Raw genomic sequence first — 21,919 nt, 5'->3', positions numbered from 1 at the left:
TGAAGCCAAGTCTCTGTTATATCTAAAAAGTCAGGGTTGCTATCTTCTAAGAACGAGAAAACTGGTCGCGTTTGGGTATAAGGCTGCGTATGTTAGTAAAACATAACTGCATGAATGCTCACTTGTTATAGTAATCTGAACACTTAGGTTCCGTTGCGTGTGCATGCTTTTTTGATATGTTTTATGAAGTATAACGGAATTCATTGCGTGTTCATACATGTAGGTCTTGTCATCAATGCGCAGTTTTTACACTGACAACTTTGTCAGCTTCTTTAAGCGTTTGGCGAATTCAATAATGTTTTCCTACAATAAGGTGATGATGGCGAGAAGTGCTCACCAATCGAAAAATCCGTACCCCTTAGTTTATGCGCGGCAGAAATAACTTCTTGTTTGTTTTTGAAGGAGCTCGTTTTAGCTTTGATTGACCGCTGCTTATCAGTCTTGTACTTTCCCAGTCTATGTACCCGTTTAAAGTGGTCGTTTCTTAGGGGGATGCCATGGTTTTGAAAACAGGTTATTTTTTTCTCGGATGTTCCCCAATCTCCTTTGTCTCCGTCATCTATAAAAAAAAGAGCAGATTGTCCCATCGCTGCCTGTTTTCTGTGTCATCACATCTTATTGTTATAGACTTTAGCCTTTCAGTAATATTGCGCAAACACTGATTAGGCACAGAATCGAGTACAGTGGAATCAACTGCAGTCCTTGTGGTTTCCAAGGCAGTAGGGAGTTTTAGTATACCGTTTGCAAGCGCTGCGAGCTTTGCAGGCATAGCGGGTGCCATATGAGTTTTAGAATAGTGTTTGCCCTACTGCGATCCGCAACGCACGATCGCAGGGACACCGTAGCCTCGAAACCAGCAGTTGCGGGCTACATGCGGGCCACCATCACCGCCCATAGCCTCGAAACCAGCGCTTGCGGGTCACATGCGGGCCGCCATCACCGCACGCAATATCGGATTTTTTAGCGTGCGTTCCCCTAACGCGAACGCCGACTCGCGTTACGACGCATGCGCAGTGGCAGCAACCGCACCTCAAGGGCTCGCGGTGCGCTATTCCAAAACTCCCTATCAACTCTTTCCGTCAATTGCTTAACCTGCTGGTCAGCCACATGATGCGTTTCCCCAACACTTTTCAATTCACTGAGTATTCTGGCCTGCCCAGCTTCAAGTCTGCCGACAACCTCCAAAACTGCGGTGACCTTGTTTTCCAAAGTAGGCCCAGGATTCGTCTCAACATCACCGCAAACGATGATCAACAGTTCAAACAGAGCATGGCACAGGCACGCCGGACGGCAGCATGCTCGCCTCACAGAATCAAACAACGTCGCTCGGTACGGCACCGCAATCAAAAAATGATTGTCGTTCTTCACACAAACAGCGCACTCAAGGTAACTAACTTGAAAATACAGCAGTGGTAAGCGACCCATTCTCAATACGATGTCGTGCCCAAAGGAAACAGTTGTAGGCGGGCGCTTATGATCGGCGGTGGTGACAATATCAGTTGACGATCTCGGTAGCCAGACAAGACGAGTGTTGCCGTCTAAATGTGGCTGTGCACAAACGATGTCGACTAGAACGAAGCTGGTTCTGATTGGTACTGGTGCCAATAATTGGGAGCCCACGAGCTAATGCCCATGAGTAGTACAGTCTGAAAATACAGCAGTGGTAAGTGACCCATTCTCGATGCGATGTCGTGCCCTAAGAAAACAGTTGTAGGCGGGCGCTTATAACCGGCGGCGGTGACAATATCACGTGCAGAACAGAACGGTACAGCAAAATCTCACCTACTACAAGGTAACCCACCGTAACAACGGGTGCAAGTGGTCACACCGGCGGCTCTCGCCGTTGCTAAGGCCAATATACGCCAGCGTGGGTCATTTTAAGTACAAATAACGGCTTTCCGTGATCAGCGCAATAATGGCAGGCTCGTCTAGAGCCGATGCCGTCAAGCCGTCATTGGCTTAACGCCGACAAGGCCTCAAAGGTCGAACACCGGCACGAACTAATCGGCCCAACGGCGGCTAGTCGACTTGGGACCAATGTGGGTGAAAGTAGCGATATTATTATTAACCAAAATTGGACCAATATGGGTGCTATCGTTTGGCAGATAGATCCAATGCCGGAGTGCTGCCTGAGGGACATTGGCTACGATGAAGTCGCCGACTAGTATTCAGGGGTTGTCATTGCAAGTGTTTTCTTTCTCTATTATGATCATTATTAGTCTATTGCTATACCTCATTTTGTATGTGTTATATCAGTTTCAATGATACCATACGTTATCCAGGCGTTGTCCAATATAATATAGGTGTGACACCAGGCAAGCCTCGCCCTTATGTGTCTTCGCCCCTAAAGGAACCACACGTGACCCGACTTCGCGAGTTCACCGCAACAGAAGGCAACGAGCGACTACGAATTTCGTCGTCGCTCGTCACAACGTGACCGCGTTATTTAGAAGGGTTTACATAACAGCGGTAACTTCCTGCAACGATCACATGTCCTATGCCCCCTATAAGCTACGTTGTTCCACACACTACGCTTTGGGTACAAGTGACGCTGACTAACGATTCCAAGGATTCCACGTACAGAAATGTCCAACGATGTGGACGAAGCAGCGCCTTGCCTCGTAGTTCAGTTCCTATAGTGCACTGGATGCGTGATTCTGACACTGAAAATATTGGGTCTCTACCACATTGACTTCATTAAAATGTGACTGCCAGGGCTGGGATCCAACCCGTGACATTAGAGTAATCAAGCGAGCACCATAGCGACCATTGTACCGAGGTGCACAGATAAAAATGCACGCCCGCTACACTTTCTTTTTTCTCTTTAGAATTTATTTGATGTGTGTTACAAAGGAATGAGCCTCTTTAACAAAACTCATCAATTTGTGGGACAAGATTTTAACTCCTGCGCGTGTACTGCAATCAATTCGCGCCCGCTTCGAATCGTCATAATACGAAATCTCGAAAATCTTTCATAAATTTGCGCAGTTACATATCCGCAAAGCAAGTTGGCCAGGAGGGCAAGTTCAAGCAGTACACGCATCCACAACGCCACTTTCTGCTCAAAGGAAAGCAACAGCGATCTGTAAGTATATTATCGTCTCTACGTTGCGCGACGGATATATTTAGCCAGAGTTAAAAATCATGTCATGATGATGGAACGGTCCTTCGGGCACTGAAATGACATCCAGTGGAGGATTGATGATTGATTGATATGTGGGGTTTAACGTCCCAAAACCACTATATGATTATGAGAGACGCCGTAGTGGAGGGCTCCGGAAATTTAGACCACCTGGGGTTCTTTAACGTGCACCCAAATCTGAGCACACGGGCCTACAATATTTCCGCCTCCATCGGAAATGCAGCCGCCGCAGCCGGGATGCGAACCATCCAGTGGAGGAACGCAAAAAATTTATTGCATGGGTTGAACTCTTGAGCTGCCCTTTTGGCCTGCGATACTGTTTTCTCTGGCGTTGTTAGTAAGATCTGCTCTAACGGCCGTTTCACGCGCTTCCCGCACAGCCGCCGCGCACGTGCTGGGACCCCTGCCGTGCGTACCCGGGGGACAAATAAGCCAATTGGCGACGCTCTTTCACGCTCTGCTTCGATGCGGCAGGTGTGCCGGCACGTGCGTTGCTGCTGGGCGGGAAGCGCGTGGAACAACGATAACTGAAAAAACTTTCTCGCTATGTTATTTTAGGGAAAGTTGTGGGTCTTCCAACAACCCAGCTCGAGATCTCCGCTGGGGACTCTATTGCGAAATTCTATGTGTGGGTTTGCAAAAAACGTACCAGTTCACATCTTTGCCTTATAAGATATACGGACTTCTTGTGTTGGTATGGGGAAGTGCACAGAAATTGCAAACATGATGTCGAGAGCGAAATATGATGCATAAAGGATTTCGTATTGTCATTCGAATTTAGGCGTAAGGAATAAACGGTACGCGTACCTATTATAAGGAAGAATTCATGCACCGATATGCATAAACGGAAAGTGTAATACGCAATAAAGTGTAAACGGCATCGGTATACCGCATGAACGGACAAGTGGATTCTATCTCTGATCTTATGAAAAACCTTGTAGCAATAAATATTCTGGAAATCATGGTGTTCTACATAGGGAACACGCATGGGTGCATGGATGGAATGAGCTGACTCGGTGGAAATAATCAATGTGAACAAATTGAGAGACTTCCATTTGTATTCAATTAGTTCTGTTTGTGAAATAGTAAACAAGTGAGCCTCTTGAATGAGTGGGCCAATAGGGTATTTCGCGAGTCTAAGTCCAAGTGAGTTGAAAGCTCAAAATATGTTTCATAAGTGAGACTGAGTGAACACCACAAGTTTTGCCGACCTATGGTTCATACTTATCGGTACCCACGCCAAAAATAATGGTGAGGGCACGGTAACGGCTGTAGACCAGCTGGTGACATGTGTGTTGATGACTTGCGGAATTCGCAATCTAGGCAGGAGTGAACGAACTTATTCATGTAGCGGTACATTCCTCGCCAGAATTGGCGTTATCGAATGCGGTTGAAGTTTTGAATACCGAAGAATGCATGCACTGCCAGTCGTAGTGAAAGGACTCACATATTTACTATCGCCGCCTACGGGGTATGACAAGTAGCCGCTGCTGGCTGTCGGCATTGTGATTTTGTCGGTGCAGGAGGCAGTCACGTGTGGCGAAATAGCCTTCTTGACAACCCAAGGAGCGAGGGGTTGGTGTTGCACACGGATTAAATAGGAAGTTGATCAGCAGAATGACCTAGTTATCTTTGTGCTGTTGGATAGCGATGCTGTCAACATCAATGGCAGTATAGCAATAAAAGATATAGAGCAGAGAGCATTGTCATCAGGCAGAGCGGACAGAAAACAAACGTCTGCGTCAGCATACTAGAGTCTGCTGAGGTGCAACATGCGGATGTTGTAGTCTTGAGGCAGAGAGACCGGCGGGCGACACTGCTTGAGGGATCCTTCACTGATGACAGCCAGCATATTGCAGCATGCTTAGTGACAATGTCAAATAAATGGCTGTACATATAAGGTCAAAACTTTGAAAGATTCCCTACGATAGGCAGGCACTTGTTTAGGGATGGTGTAATCTGGCTTGGCTCTCGTATCGTAATCCTACGGCTTGCATATGCCACGACATATTCCGGAAATTTGGATTTGCGCTGCACGAGGACAGGGCCCAGTCTTACAATGCTGCTTCCGTGTGTATCTCTGTTGGGGCCGTGGGCTCGTAGTGGCGTAGTATGGGAGGAGACGTCAACCAATTTCAGAGCCTGGCGAACGTGTCAACGCAATCGGAGGACCATGTAGCGTAGCGCTAGCGGTGGCCAACTGGTTAGAGAAAAAGTTAACGAGCGTGGGTGGCTCGAGGCGCAAGTTTCCTTGATCGTTCATGTGCTTCTGGCTGGCTGGACGCCACGGCCGCTGCTCTAGTTCGGTAGCTCGCTTCCTCCTGTACGTCTCGTGCTTCAATTAAACAAGCGACGACGGCACGTCTACGTTGGACGCCGTCACGTCGGCTACAAATTGGTGAGCATGGACAAACAGACAAGTGATGTACTCTGCACTACTGCCGCCAAGCTCCGTGGGCAAGTTCCAGCCAGCGCAAACTAGGCAGCCCGAAGTGAACCCGCCGCTGCTACCACTTCGAACCTCCCGCCTAGAATCATGGTTCGAGGAGTTTGTGGCGGCCTTGGATCCCAACCGCGTCTAGAAGTAAGAGTTCATGCACGAGGTATTGGAGTGTCATCTTCCACATGATCTTAAACGCTGCCTCACATACTTCTCCTGGAGCTTTCGCCTGTACGATGATCAGCGAGACGCGGTGCTCAAGTTTTACGGCATCGAACAGGATACTTTCCTCAAAAAACGACAGAAATGCACCTGGCTCATCACCCTCCAAGATGCTTCCCGCCCCACAGCCAGTCCAGACCATTCCCTTGTTGATAACTGGCCCCACATGCGACGGAGGCCACGCTCCCGCATCCGTCGACCCGTCCACGCAGCGACCCTCACACCGGGAATACACGGCTCCTGCCTTCTATGTTTAGGTACTGACAACACAGCCAGTGTCATCTCTCTCCATCATAGATTCGACGCAGGGCACTGCCCCGTGCGCCATCCATCGAATTCGCTGCAGAGACCTGGTCACTGCACTGTCTGCACCGGGTGATTCGACGACCTCAGCCGAGCCGGCTGACCTGCCTGCAGACTCCACGCCTGTCCCGGTACCTTTGGAGACCTGCGATTTCCAGATTTTCTCTGTGTCGCAGCGCGTGGTACCCTCCAGCACGCAGCTCTCCAATGACCGCGGCCTAATTTCCCCCGCAACGTCTCCTTTTACCTCTAGCGCAGCGATTCTCGCGCCCGGTCACAGACATGACAAGGTTCTTCAAAACGTTCCTCCTGCCAACGACCAATCCACCATGAGGTGCGCTTTTTTTCGAATTCCTCGGCTGACGGTCATTCAGGCAAGCTCGCCACCCGCACGTCTTCTCCTACCTTCACATTCCACGACCCACCTGACATGACTCCGGACATCATCACGCTCGCTATTCACCCTCGACCACGGAGGCTTCGCTGTCCACAATGTTCGTAAACAGCTTTCTATCTACGCCAGCATTCCGCGTATTCTGCTAGCTGCCGCTATCATTGCCTTCAAATTCTCTTGCAGTAGAAGCTTATGCCTCTCACCAGACATGGCCGAACGTGCCAGTTGTTAACCATGACTGACGCGCCTGCGTACGACGTGCCTGACCCACCTATGGCAGAGCACACCACTCATTTTTCGTTTGCCACAGAGGCAGCCATCGGGCACGTGGACCTCCACACGAGCCCTCGTGCGGCAACTTCCGAAGGGGATTCTACGAGTCCAGGGGTTCTGTCTGACCCTTCTTCAGAATGGGCACTTGCGCCGTTCTATGACAAGCCTCCTGCTCAGTTCTCGAAGAGAGACGTGAATTAGACACTTATAACTCGAATATTGACATACCTTTTGACACGTCGCAAGCCTCTTCCACCTCGGCCCAGCGCTCTGACCGATCACGTGCCCTATCGACCACTTCGGGTATTGTGTGTAGCATGATCATTCGAGCACTGCGTTTCCGTGTCAGTCTAAACGATTACTCGTGCCGATACGCCGGCCGCAATTGAACGCAGAAGGCGTCATTACACCGCCACCAACTTCAACACGAGTTTCACCGACCAACTGCCAACGTTAGCGGACAAACCGGCAATTCTACGGTGACTTGTCACAGCCACGTCCACTCGCGTTACCCAATGCGCTCACGAACGCATTCACAAAGCCATCGTAGGACCTGTTTGTATTTAACAACGCCCAGGTGGCTATTGCTCGGCCACTAAATTTTTCCAAGTGCCAGCCACCGGAACTGTCGGACTCCTCCGACAGTTCCGGTTTCCTTTTTTCTATGTTCCGCTTACTTCCAAAATTCTTGGTGACTCGGGGTAACCTTGTAAAAACAGCCTACTTTGGCCTAGGCGAACTGGGTTATGGTATCATTTGTACGGCGCGCGTCCGCAAGCCTTCAGTGCACAAAGCCTTGTAGCATCTCCTCATTGGGCTCTATAGCGCGTTGTTACCGATTCTGCTGAAGAAAATACAACCGCCCTGCACAGAGCATTCTCCTTGCTTAGCGACCATACCGACTCAAAGTAGGTGCGCTCCCACGATATTACTTTTTTAGACAGGCCAAGAAAAGTATTTCCTCCCTTTCAATTATACCTACAAAAAGACAAAAGTGAGATTCATGCAAACCAAGACCGTACCGCCCTTCGTTCGAAGTTACCAGGTGTCTTACCGAAGCTTTTACGGCTGGGTACAAAGTCACCAAAAAGACCAGTAGATATCTTCAAATAATTCGAGGCCTTGCCTCACTAAGCGAGGCCCAGAATTCAAAGCACCAGCTCGTACTTGCAGGCATCCAGTGCCTCCGAGGAGGCAACGAATACTGTGGTGCCCTTAGTGCTGAAACATCGGCATAGCTCCTCCGAGAGCGTCCAGAACACCAAAAAGCCGATAACAGGGCGCGACAATGAGCCCACTACATACATTTTCTGTTTTCCACCTTGACAGCCACTGTTGCTTTTTGTACGCACAGCACTATGTTACTTTCATCTACACTCGAACGCCTGGAGCCTCCTCATTTAGGAACCTTGACGATTTGTAAAAGCGTTTACACAAAAACTCGCCGAAAATTTTGTGTGCGCAAAAAACGCACTTGAATGATACTGCCCCAGGCTTCAACCGTGTCGCATAACAAACGTCCAAACGCCTGCTCGGCGAAACCACAAAAACATTTTTTCCCTTGTATTATGCTGTGTAGTTTGCAGGTGACCCGCCCCGGTGGTCTAGGGGCTAAGGCATTCGGCTGCCCGCGCGCAGGTGATCGAATTCCGGCCATGGCGACCGCAATTTTGATAAAGGCGAGAAGGCTTCAAATCCATGTGCTTACCAATAGGTGCTTGTTTTAAAACCTCAGGGGACCGAAATTCGCGGAGCACTCTGCTACCGCGCCTCTCATAATCATACGGTAGTTTTGAGACGTAAAATCCCAGCAATTAGTAAAATATACGGTTTTCAGGAGTGATATCATCCACCCGAAAATCTGTCTATAATATTCTAGTTCTAAAATAGGGCGAAGTCCTCTTTGTCAAGCTGAAGGGCTTTCATCCTAACTCCTGTTTTGCAAAATTTTCCAAAAGAAGATTAACAGGTGAGTGATGCACTTCCTTGAGACAAATGTTTCTCTTGAGCCACAAAAGTGTGGTTTAAGGGAGGCTAAATTGACAACTGACTGCTTTGTCTGTATTTTTATGTATTTTTTATTTATTGAATACTGCAGACCAAGAACTTGTCCAAGCAGGACAAGTACAAGAGGCAGGATATAAACAAAAACACATGTGAAAAAATAAGAATATATCACAAGAAATGGAATCAAAACACCGACTAATGGAACACATAAAAGATAACATGGCGAAAATGTTACACTTTATGGATACATGACATAAAATTAACAGTGCGTAGATTAGCTCTAAGCAACAGAAAATTGGCTAAGATCAGTTAGACAGTTCCACTCTGATACAGTACGCGGAAAAAAGGAAAATCGGAACGCGTTGGTTTTAGCAAAATACGGGGTTAAAGAATGGGCGTGATGATGACGCGTATGCCTAGTGGACAGAGCAGATACATATGCACGCGGGTCAAGGGCTAACTAATAATTAACAAGAAGATACAGAAGGTTAAGGCGGTTCCTTTTTCGCCGTAATTCAAGTGTTTCAATGTTGTTAGCAGTCATAAGTTCAGTCGGGAGTCCGTAATTTTAAACTTTCAATAAACAAATCTAACAGCCTTTCTTTGCACTGCTTCTAGTTTTTTGATGTTAGATTTAGTAAAGGGGTCCCATACAACACAAGAATATTCTAGTTTTGGTCTTATGTACGTAAAGCAGCTAAGTAGTTTTATGTCAGAAGGAGAATTTCTAAGCTTATGTTCTAGAAAACACAACTTACGGAAGGCAGCAGAACATACGTTGTCTACGTGAAAGTTCCAAGAGAGGTCATTAGTTATTGTTACGCCTAGATATTTGTAGTTGTTAACCTGTTGTAGTGATGATGAGCCGAGGTTCTAAGTAAAATGTAGAGGTGTTTTTGAACGAGTTATACAAAGATAAACAGTTTTTTGTGCGTTCAGTGCCATACCATTGTCATTACACCAGTTTAGTATGTTATTAAGACTCAAGTTCAAGTTCTGCTGTACACTAGAAGAGGGAACTTGACGAAATAGCACACAATCATCCGTGAACAGTATGATTTGAGTTCCTGGTAGTACTGTGTTTATAATGTCGTTTACATAAATTAAAAATAATAGCGGCCCCAGAACGCTACCCTGTGGCACGCCTGATGTTACAGGAACAGAACTCGAATTGTTCCCATATACTGAAACAAACTGTGAACGTTCTGTTAAATAGTGTTGGACCCAGGCAATGAAAATGTCGGATAGATTGATGTCCTTTAGTTTCGTAAGTAGTTTGTGATGAATAACTTTATCAAATGACTTACTAAAATCAAGGAATATGACGTCCATTTGGCCATTTTTATCCAGAGTTTCTGCTAATGAATGAACCACTGAGACTAACTGAGTTATGGTTGAATAGCGTTTTCTAAAGCCATGCTGAAAACTAGTTAGTATAGAGTATTGTTCGAGGAATTCCACAATGCGCTTAGATATTACATGTTCAAGCATTTTACATATTGGTGATGTTAATGAGATGGGACGGTAGTTTTCTACGAGTAAATGGTTTCCTTTCTTAAACACAGGAAGAATACGAGCCCTCTTCCAATCACTGGGTAGTTTTGCATTCAACAGCGAACATCGAAAGATCACAGTGACAAAATGACCAATACTCTCTGCATAACGGCGAAGAAAAACATTAGAGATATTGTCTGGACCACAAGATGATTTAGTGTTCAACTTCAAGATCATTGCAAGAACACCAGAATATGATATAAAGTCCACTTCATTAGGCTGAAACACTCTTTGCTGAGGCGTAATAAGACTCGCCTTAGCGAACACGCCGTGGAAAAATTTGTTGAAATGTTCCGCAATGAGCTCCAGATCTGTAACTGTATTACCATCAATTATTATATGTGATACCTGCTTCTTACTATCGCTCAGGAAGTTCCAGAACTTCGTAGGATCGTTTTTTAAAAAGTTTGGCAGTGTTAGTTTAAAGTAAAAATCCTTTGATTCATGCAAAGCACGTGCCAATTTCATTTTAAGTTCTTGAATAATAGCTGATTGGGGATTACTCTTTTTGAGCCGTTTTAATTTACGTTTTAGATGGATGATTTTGCGCGTAAGTCATGGGGTTCTTTTAGCAATCTTTTTAGATTTGGTTGGTAGGAATTGGCTTATACAGTGATTGCACATTCTAGTGAATTCGTTCCATAGCGCATCAAGAACACCTTCATTTTCAATAAAGTCATCATAACAACTTCTCATGCCCTACACAATAGACGCATCATCAGATCTTGCGTAATCCTTGAAGCTTCGTGTAGTTGTGCGTTTGTGACCGACTGAGTTGATTAAGGGAATGGTAACACTTACAAGATTATGGTCAGACACGCCACTTTCAGTTAGAACTATATATTCATAAATATCGCGGCTTAGGAACGCTAAGTCCAATATTGCACTGGACGAACCTTGTTCTCGAGTAGGCTGCCTAACCACTTGAACGAGGTCGTGAGTAAGCATGATGTCAAAGACTATGCTAGCATTCTTGTTCGATTTGCGGCTTGTCTGAAGGAGTTCCCAATCAACATTCGGTAAGTTGAAATCCCCGATAACAAAAATTGTTTTACTCTGAAATTGTGTCATATGTTCTTGCAATTTCAGCAAATATTCAGGAGCAGCGTCTGGTGGTCTGTAACACGCGTATAGAACAAAGCATTGATCCCAACAAGATATTTTGATACACAAACACTCGAGGTCAATGACATCCGCTAAAACAATGGCTTGTAGTGAAGGCTTGACAAGGATAGCAACACCTCCGCCCTTATTCGTCCGGTCCTTAGGAAAGACACTATAACTCGGGGGAAAAACTAAATCATCACTTATTTCATTTTGAAACCAGGTTTCGGTGAATACAGTAATGTGCGAGTCGTATTCGAGTAGTGTGGCCTCAATAGAATCTTTTTTGTTTACAATGCTTCGTGCGTTTATATTTAGGATTCGCAAGTTCTTTGCCTTTGATTTCTGATGTTTGCGGGTATTCTGATCTACTTGACGAGATAAATGAATGCGTTTAACGGATGTGGAAGGGCCCTCGTTATCACCCCTTAATCTCAATCCTTGCTTTGCTTCTGCGTGTAGCCTTTGGTATTCGGGCGGTTCATGCCCGCGTTACCGTTTTTCGCAACGGAACTTTATCATTCAAATGATAATCCCAGACGTAAGGCACGTTGTTTATTTATAGTTTATCGAACGCTAGTGAAACCTTTTTTCTTTTGTCGTGGTTCTGCTTCGCACTAGCCCACGATTTCCATCGGACGTCGCGAATTCTTTGGAAAAAATCTTCACCAATGGAATAGTCCGACTCCTTGAGTTTAAAGCCTCTTTTCAGTATTGCATATTTACTTCTTGAATCTAACAGTTTAAGAATGACAGGTCTCGTCAAGTCCTGTCGTTGCTTGCCTAGTCGTTGTATACGCTCAATTTTTACGCTCTCAATTTCAAGGATGTCCTAAAAAATACCTTTATTTACTTCAGTTTCAAGTGCGGTGTTAGTTTCATCTTCTTTTCTGGAAGTCCATAAACGATCAAGTTGGAGCGTCTGCTATGGTTTTCCATGTCGTCTATTTTTGATTCAAGTACTTTAATAGTGCTTTCCATGCAGTTAATTTGCTCTTGAAACAATGCTACTCCTTGTTCGGGAGCGGAAATCGAATCTTATTTCCTTTCAATGTCTGGAAGACGCGTTTCCTTGATTTCTTCATTGTCTGATGCAATTTCCCTAAAGTGTTTAGCAATTTTCGCTGTGTCTCGGCCCGGATTTTCTTCTATGTCACTTCCAAGCAACATCAATTTATTATTCACTTTTATTGTCACCTTTATTCACCTTTATCGTCAGTTTATTGTCATTTCCAAGCAACAGCAGTTTATATTAGGGCTCAAAGTCGCGAAGTATTTATCTATTACCAGTTTTGTACTGTGTTTATCATATTGAAAAAGCCTATTGCATTACGTGGCTCGTTGGCATTCTCCGAGACCTGTCAGATTCAGTCTCACCGGGAAGAATGTGGACCCTACTTGAATATTACTAGTTCAATCATACATTTCGTATCTGAGTAGGTACTGTTTTATTCTGATTATGTTTGATTCTGATTGGCGTGCATATATTGAAGATCTACTTATCGGCTTTATATCGTGCAACGTTTCAATGTGTGAATTGCAAGTACAGTTAGGTTTAAACAAGGTCTTAAAGTGCGCAGATGAAAATGGCTTAAAATTGAATCCACAGAACATCACTTGCGTCTTGTTCTCCAGAACAGGTGGCCTTGATCCCGATCCTGATATTGACCTTCTTGGAGAGCACCTGGCTGTAAAAGCGGAACACATGTTACTGTACCTCATATTAGAAACAAAGCTAATTTCACACTCCAAATCATACATATAAAAATGTGTAGACAACTATGAATATTCTATAAATGTTGTCGTTGATGTTGCCGGTGGTGTGCTCAGATGTTCGGAGATGTTCAGAGCCAATCTTGGGTAGATGTCAAAGAAAGTAGGAGGAGCTGTTAACAGGAACGCTTAATTACAATATTTAAAATTCGATGGTAGTGTTGTTACATGTTGGTGATAGCATCATGGAAGCTCCCGAGAGAAGCTTGATGGGAGTTTCTGGGAGCTTGTTTGGAGCGTCTCGGCACTCTCGTTTTACGCCCTTGTCTTCCCGGTATTCCTTGCTTGGCAGGAAAAACTATTGAGGCGAGGACGATCCAATGTAATTGTTATCTTCACCCCCACCCTCCAAAATGAAAGGTGAAACGCCACCTTCTTTCCAAAGCGGAACCCCGCAGGGGCGCCTGTGCAAGTAGGCGTTTGGTGTGCAGCGACACCACGGACCCGAGCTAACGGGAGAGTTTTGACTCCCTCCCACGCCTAGCCGTGCGTGGCTTTGCCGTGTCCGGGGAAAAGGAGATCCTGGGGGTTGAGCCGACGCTGGCTGATTGGACCTTTAAGGCCCCCCGGCAGAGGCAACACACCCCTTTGGCTCCGGCTTCACGTAGACGGCACCCCTGGGCTGACCCACCCAGGGGAAATCGGCAGTCGCCTTTTCCTATCTCTCTCTCCCTACATCTTCGTCTTTCTTACTTTTTTAGCTTTCCTGTCTACTTCTCTCTTCTGCTTACTTCCAATTTTCTCGGCGGCAAGGGTTAACCCTGTGCAAATAGCCTACCTTGGCCTATGCGCATTGGGGTATAGCAGGGTTGTACGGCTGACGTCTGCAAGCTTTTAGCATCCGCAAACTTGCAGCGTCCCCTCGTTGGGCTCCGTGGTGGGTGGCCGCCAACGCTGCTGAACAACATACAATTAGAATGCAGAAAGCATTTCTTTTACTTAGTGATCGTGCCTCCTCAAAGCGGGTACGCACCGAAGACATCAATTTTTTCATCCGGCCAAGACAATTGTTTCCTCGTTTCCACGTTATACACTGTGAAAAAACTAACAAGCAAGCCAGAACTGTATCCCCCTTCATAGTGGCTAGATGCTTAACCGAAACTCTCGGTGCTGGGTACAAGGTTACCAAAATGGCCAGCGGAGATCTACTTCTTGAGATACGTGACAAAGACCAATTCGATAAACTGAACACCCTCACAACGTTTGGAGACACACCCATCAGTAGTACGCCACACAGGTCCATGAACTCATCTCGCGGGGTCGTATCGGACGCAGATTTCCTTGACCTGACCGAAGCTGAACTTCTGGGAGGATGGAAGAGCCAGAACGTGACAAACGTACAGCGTATTAAGATAAGAAGAGATGAAAAAGAAATACCAACCAAACACTTAGTACCGACCTTTGCTTCGAGCGATTTGCCGGAAACTATTCAGACTGGGTACACAAAGACATCCGTGAGGCCATATATTCCCAACCCCTGCCGTTGCTTCCAATGTCAGAGATATGGCCACGGCTCGCAAAGCTGTCGTGGCCGGAAAACTTGTGCTCTATGTGGAGTCGTGGGCCATGCCTCCGACAACTGCGAAGCACCTGCACACTGCGTGAACTGTGGTGGTAATCATGCCGCTTACTCGCGTTCCTGTTCTTTCTGGAAAAAAGAAAAAGAGATCATCAGTTTAAAGATAAAAGAAAACATTACATTTAAAGAAGCAAGAAAAAGAGTCTCGCCATTTTATGGCCCCACATATGCTGATGCGGCGCGCCAGGGGGCAGTGTCGCACCAGCCCTCGCCACTCCTTCGGCCTGCGCAGAGCGAGCCATTGGCTGTGGCGCCAGCCCCCAAGGCGGCAGTAGCTGAGTCTACTCCGCCTACTATTGAACAGAGACCAGAGACTCCAGGGTCCTCGGGTCTCAAGGCCTCACCTCGCCAGGCGAAGCCCAAGCTTCGAAAAACCAGCTCGCATGAGCGGGCATCCAGTGCCTCCGAGGAGGCAATGGATACGGCGGCACCCCTTGTGCCAAAAGAACGGCGCGGCTCTTTGGAGCGCGCCAAGAGAACTAAAAAGCTCATAACAGTTCTTGATAATAGCCCTGTTATTTGAGCTCGACCTTTCAGCTTAAACAAGTCACTCCCTTAACGTACACACAACACTACTTTACTTCCAATATGGAAACACAAATTATACATTGGAACGTCAGAGGACTGCTTAGGAACTTCGACGACGTCCAAGAGCTTTTATACAAACACTCACCTCAAGTGCTGTGTGTAGAGGAAACACACCTAAAATCCTCCAATACAATTTTTTTACGTGCTTACGTCATATACCGAAAGGACCGAGATGATTCTGTTGCGTCATCCGGTGGCGTAGCCATTATTATTAACCAAGGAGTAGCATGTACACATTTACCACTCCGGACATCCCTTGAGGCAGTGGCTGTTCGAGCGGTACGTTTAAACAAACTCGTCACCATCTGCTCTTTGTATGTACCTCCCCACCACCGTCTTGAAAGACGTGAATTTCAGTCTTTAATAGACGAACTGCTTGAACCCTATTTGCTTCTTGGCGACCTAAATGCACATAGTGGACTCTGGAGGATTCTCGCTGTGATGCACGAGGTCGTCTCATTGAACAATTTCTCTTCTCTTCTGGTGCCTGTTTGTTGAATAGGAAAGAGCTAACATACTATAACGTTGCCAACAAAACTTACTCGTCTATAGACGTCAGCATCGTATCACCTTCACTCCTACACCTACTGAAATGGAGAATCATAAATAATCTATATGGAAGTGACCATTTTCCTGTAGTGTTGAGTTCACAAACAACATATGAATGTCCTCTACATGTTCCCAAATGGCTGATAAACAAAGCAGACTGGGAACAGTTCCACAACACTACACGTTTGAGTTGGACAGACATATGTAGGTTAAATATAGATGAAGCTGTGCAGTACTTCACAGCTTTTCTAACTGACGCAGCAGCCAGGTGCATACCGCAAACATCTGGAATGCCCGGCAAACGACACGTTCCATGGTGGAACACAGAGTGTCGTAATGCGCGAAAGGAACAGAACAGGGCATGACGATTGCTTCGTAACTCACCAACAGCCGAAAATCTTGACACCTTCAAGAAAATAAAGTCTCAAGGAAGGAGAACGCGTCGGCAGGCCAGAAGAGAAAGCTGGCAGAAGTTTTTGTCAGGGATCAATTCATACACACAGGAGACTAAAGTCTGGAACATGGTCAGTAGGATAGCAGGGAAACAAGTACACACACTTCCACTCGTAAACACTCAAGGTGATACCTTGGAAGATCAGGCAAACTTCCTCGAGGCACATTTTGAACGGGTATCCAGCTCGTCCCACTATACTGACACTTTCCAAAAATACAGAACAAGAATAGAAAAGCAGAAACTCGAACACAAATCCACAAGATACGAGGCATATAACCAAGCTTTCAGTCTAGCGGAGCTCCGAACATCTCTAAACTCCTGCAGTATTTCTGCCCCAGGTTCTGACCGTGTGGTGTATGAAATGTTAAAAAACCTACCAGCCGAAAAACGAAAAACCCTACTTTGTTTGTACAATGCTATCTGGTTTTCTGGCATTATCCCTACCTCCTGGAAAGAGGCTATTATTATTCCCATTTTGAAAGAGGAGAAGGACCCTTCTTTAGCTTCAAGTTATAGGCCTATTGCACTTACAAGCTGCTTGTGCAAAGTATTCGAAAAATAGATAAACTGCCGACTTGTACATATCCTTGAAACAAACAATTTGCTCGACCAATTTCAGTGCGGGTTTCGAGAAAGTAGATCCACCACAGACCACCTTGTTCGTATCGAGGCACAGATCAGAGACGCCTTCGTACATAAACAATATTTTCTCTCTGTGTTCCTCGATATCGAAAAGTCGTATGATACAACATGGCGTGTCGGAATTCTAAGAGACCTGTCCCACCTTGGTGTGCGCGGAAGAATGTTTCATATAATCGAAAGTTACCTGTCAAACCGGACATTCCGTGTCCGTCTGGGCAGTTTGCTCTCCCCAACATTTGTCCAGGAAACAGGCGTGCCACAAGGTGGCGTGCTTAGTTGCACACTTTTTATTATCAAAATGAATTCTTTGCACTTGTCTATTCCCCGCTATATGTTCTATTGTACATATGTCGACGACGTTCAGCTTGGCTTCAAGTCATGCAACTTAGCCATGTGTGAGCGGCAGGTTAAGCTGGGTTTAAATAAGGTCTCCAAATGGGCAGATGAAAACGGATTTCGACTTAACCCACAAAAAAGCACGTGTGTCTTGTTCTCTCGAAAGAGAGGCATGCACTCGTAACCTGACATTCAACTGAACGGGCAACGTCTGTCCGTCCAAGCCGAGCATAAATTCTTAGGCTTAATCTTGGACAACAAGTTGACCTTCGTACCGTACATCAAGTATTTAAAAACAAAATGTTTAAAAGCCATGAATGTTATAAAAGTGTTGTTACGTACTACGTGGGGTAGTGATAAGCAATGCCTCATGAACCTCTATAGAAGCCTCATTCGCACCCGCTTAGATTATGGGGTTGTTGTCTATCACTCTGCTACTCAAAGTGCCTTGAAGATGCTGGACCCTGTGCACTATTTGGGCATCCGCCTTTCTACGGGTGCTTTTTGCACCAGCCCCGTAGAAAGCCTTTATGTTGAGTCAAATGAGTGGTCGCTTCATCTGCAGAAAACTTACATGTCCTTTGTTTATTTCGTTAAGGAGAAAGCAGACAAGAAACACCCCTCATACTCCACAATTAATGATTTGTCGAGCTCAACTCTGTTTCAAAACAGGCCTTTGATGAGGCAGCTCTTCTCAGTTCGCCTGAAGTGTCTAGCTGAAGAAACTGCAGTGTCACTTGAACACAGTTTAATGGCTCCTGTAGCACACCCGCCACCGTGGCAGTGGCAGACTATAGACTGCGATGTGTCTTTCCTAGAAGTTACAAAACATGCACCTATTGCCCATATCCGAACATACTTTTTGGAACTTCAACCCAAATACACACGTCCTGAGTTTTTCACAGATGCCTCCAAGACTAACTCCTCTGTGTCCTACGCTGCTGTCGGCCCATACTTTTCGGATGCTGGCCCTCTACATCCACGCACAAGTATCTTCACAGCGGAAGCTTACGCGATACTTGTGGCAGCTAAACACATCAAACAATTACAAATACAAAAAGCAGTAGTTTATACAGACTCCCTCAGTGTGGTAACGGCTCTGCACAGTCTTAAAAAACAAAAAAACCCGGTCCTTGTCTCACTTTACTCCCTTTTGTGCACACTCTACACACTAAAACAACATGTTGTAGTGTGCTGGGTGCCAGGGCACCGTGAGATCCAAGGCAACGTGAGGGCGGATCAGCTCGCTGCATCCGTCCATGAGAGCACCGCCATTACATCTATATCAGTCCCGGCCCTTGATCTTAAGCCGTCTCTCAAACAAAACCTCAGGGACTACTGGCAGAGCAAGTGGGATACACACACACACAACAAACTACACGTTATCAAGCCACACCTTGGCTATTGGCCGCCAGTATCAAAATCACGTCTAACAGAGGTAACACTAACAAGACTCAGGATAGAACACACATACACGACACACACACATCTTTTGTCCGGTGGTGATCCACCATTGTGTGATAAATGTGGTGAGGCATTAACGGTTCTTCACGTTTTAATTCAATTTAAACAGTTAGACACTCTAAGAAGACAACACTTTCCATTATCCTACCGACAACATATACCTCTACACCCTGCAATGTTCGTTAGCAGGGAACCGCTTTTTAGTAATAAATCATTGTTAGCGTTCCTAAAAGAAATTCATAATTTTCATATCATATACCCGGGCATTTCGTACGTAGCACAACCTCTCCAGAGAGGTTTTTACTGCGGTGGCTACACAGGAAAGCACTTGCCTCACGGCCCTTGGACGCAAGGGTACTAACGTGTGAGGTACATGTGCTAATGCCATACATGTCCACCATCGTTTTTCATTATCACCAACTTTTGTCACCTATTCACACCACACACACCTTTCACGGCATGGTCATGATTTTATTACTTGTATGTTTTTACCAGCCTTACTGCGAGGAATTTTATGGCCCTTATACAGCCGCTATTCAGAAGCATTGTCCACATTCCTTGTCCCATGAACTGGCGCTCTTTGGCCATCAAATGGCCTTCGCGCCAAAAAACACCGTATATCATCATCATCCAAAGCGGAAAAAAGGAAAGAGGCCTGCCGAGTTTATCCTATGGCGAGAGAGAAACAATACGCACGACACAGCACAGCGCAAAGTCATTGGGTCGTATGCGTGCTGATCAACTGTGTGGTCAGGTGCAGTGGTGACTCAGCGAGAAGTGCTGCGGCACTGGGAACGCCACAGCTTGTGGTAAACGGTCGCCATGAAGGCACCACAGAGTGCACGAGAAACGACGATGGACCCAACATCTCGGCGTAATTGTTAGGTGAGTCTCGTAGGACGAACTAACCAAGGAGCCTCAATTTTCAACAGCTCATTCTAGGACGCCAGTTAGTCGGGCGTGTTCGAAGGATTTTGGCGAGGAAGCCAACTGCGCTGAAGAAATCCAAGTACTGCTGTCGTGTTTTCGCCGCTTTTGTTGCATCCCTACGAGAGCTGACTCAGTAGAAATCACGGTAAATCCAGCCACAATGTCTCACGCGCCCAAGTGGCGCTAAGCTAGGGAGTCCAGTCATAACATTGTGCACTACGTCGTGTAGATACAAAAAATGAATTCTAGATCTTTATAGAAGTCTCATTCCTACTCGCCTAGAGCCTTCAAGACGATGGACCCAGTGCACTATTTGGGAAAGCCTGCATGTTCACTCGAACGAGTGGTCGCTAGATCGCCAGAGCTATTACATATATTTTGTGTACATCCTCAAGGCTAGTATGTCCACGTACTCAGATTCGGGTGAGCGATAAAGAACCACAAGTGGGCAAGCTTTCCGGAGATCTGCACTATGACGTATCACAATTGTATGATGGTTTTGAATCGTTCAACCCTACTTATAAATTATTCCATGCCTCGACGTTGACGTGAACAACGAGCATCCCGTATACTCTACTGTTATCGGTTTCTGCTGTTATGCCTTGTTCAACAACCATTCCTCGTTGAGACAACACTACGCACTTCGTGTGACGGTTATAATTGAAGAAATAGAAGTGCCAATTCTCGAACACCGTTTGTCTCCTCCAGCTGCATATGTTCCACCTTAGAAGTGCAAGGTCATAAATTGAGATATATCATTCACAGAAATAATTAGGCATGGACCTATTGCGCGCCCTCTAACACACTTCCTCAAATCTCAGCATAAATACCCATATAAAAAATTACCTACTTGTGTTTCAAAGACTCACAGTTCTGATTTATACGGAGAAGTTGGCGAAATTTTTCAGATTCTGGTACCGTTCATCCTAAGGCTATCATCTTTACAGCTGAAGCTCATGCGATACTAGCGGCCGTAAAGTAGCACTAATGGCAAATATTAAGTCGACGTTGTTTTTTTTTCAATTGTGGATTAGAAACCTCTTTATGCAACTTTTGTGTCAAATAAGTGCTTATTTTTTAGGGAAATCACGTTTCATTGATTCGCAAAGCATTAGCGTACTTCAAATTAGCCGCGTACAAGCGGACCTTTATATGTCACTGTTTCCTTGTCCAACGTTACCCGCCTCTACTACGCGGTCACCGTCACCAGAGCAGCGAAGTGAAAGTTGTGTGAGCCACAATATCAACCAGAGTTATTGAACACTTTTTCATTTTTCAAAGCCAATGGTTCTGCTTGCTTGCTTCAACCGCTAGATGGCACCACCTATTTATCCTAACCCGCCAATAACCGAACGTTTCAACCACTCACGCCTTCTACAGATTAACGCCAGGTGGTTCTTTTCTCTGTAAACAAAGCAGAAACAGAGAGGAAGCATTTTAATACGCCTCTTTATGCACGGAAAAATCTTTTGAAATTCAGTTAGTTTGATTACTAGTAAATAATTGTAGTAAAATGCTCTTACGTCATTGTGATCATTTCTCAGTTTTCTCACTCGCGGCGCACATTGTGGGATACATTTAGCCTCATTTATAGTAAGTAAGGAACTTCTGCTCATGATGTTGCCATTTTAGACGTTGTAATACATTTAGCTTTTACTTTGACATAATTGATAATTAACCTTTAGTGTCCCTTTAAACACAATAAAAAACGAAATCTCCAAATGCACTAATATACACCGATTCCCTAAGCGTAGTAAAATCAAGAAAGCGAAAATTGGGCTAGTTGTTAGTTCATGCTTGGGATGTAAAAACAGCGCAAGAAATATAAGCAGGGACATAGGAAGTTTCAGCATGGTGTCGTCTCTTATTCTGTACTTGTCAATATTTTTGCGCTGTTTTTACATGCGAAGTAGTAAAAGCCCTCAAAACTCCAAAAAAGACACAAAACCCTGGTTTTCCTTTCGATCTATTCATATCTACACACAGTATGCACACCCAAATAGCATTTCTTAGTGTGCTGGGTTCCAGGTCACTGCGAGACACCAGAAAACGTCTTCGCAGACAAGCTACCTGCATCTGCGGATGAAACCATTGGCAATACATCAATAGCTATCTCTTCCCTTGATTTACCACCTTTGCTTAGACAAAAGCTCAGATCTGATCAG

The 21,919-nt window shown here is 45.5% G+C and overlaps 1 protein-coding gene across 1 annotated transcript in view; it reads left to right on the top strand.

Annotated features, from left to right (window-relative positions):
* LOC142784403 (beta-scruin-like) overlaps positions 1-21,919 on the top strand; it is a 315,658-nt gene that overhangs the window by 11,381 nt on the left and 282,358 nt on the right. Inside the window, exon 3 of the mRNA XM_075882771.1 lies at positions 2,989-3,085. Coding sequence (XP_075738886.1) covers positions 2,989-3,085 — 97 coding nt within the window. The remainder of the gene's footprint in view (positions 1-2,988; positions 3,086-21,919) is intronic.

The sequence above is a fragment of the Rhipicephalus microplus genome, unplaced genomic scaffold (assembly GCF_043290135.1).
Source record: "Rhipicephalus microplus isolate Deutch F79 unplaced genomic scaffold, USDA_Rmic scaffold_14, whole genome shotgun sequence".
NCBI lineage: Eukaryota > Metazoa > Arthropoda > Arachnida > Ixodida > Ixodidae > Rhipicephalus > Rhipicephalus microplus.
This window is presented reverse-complemented; position numbering and strand designations above follow the sequence as displayed.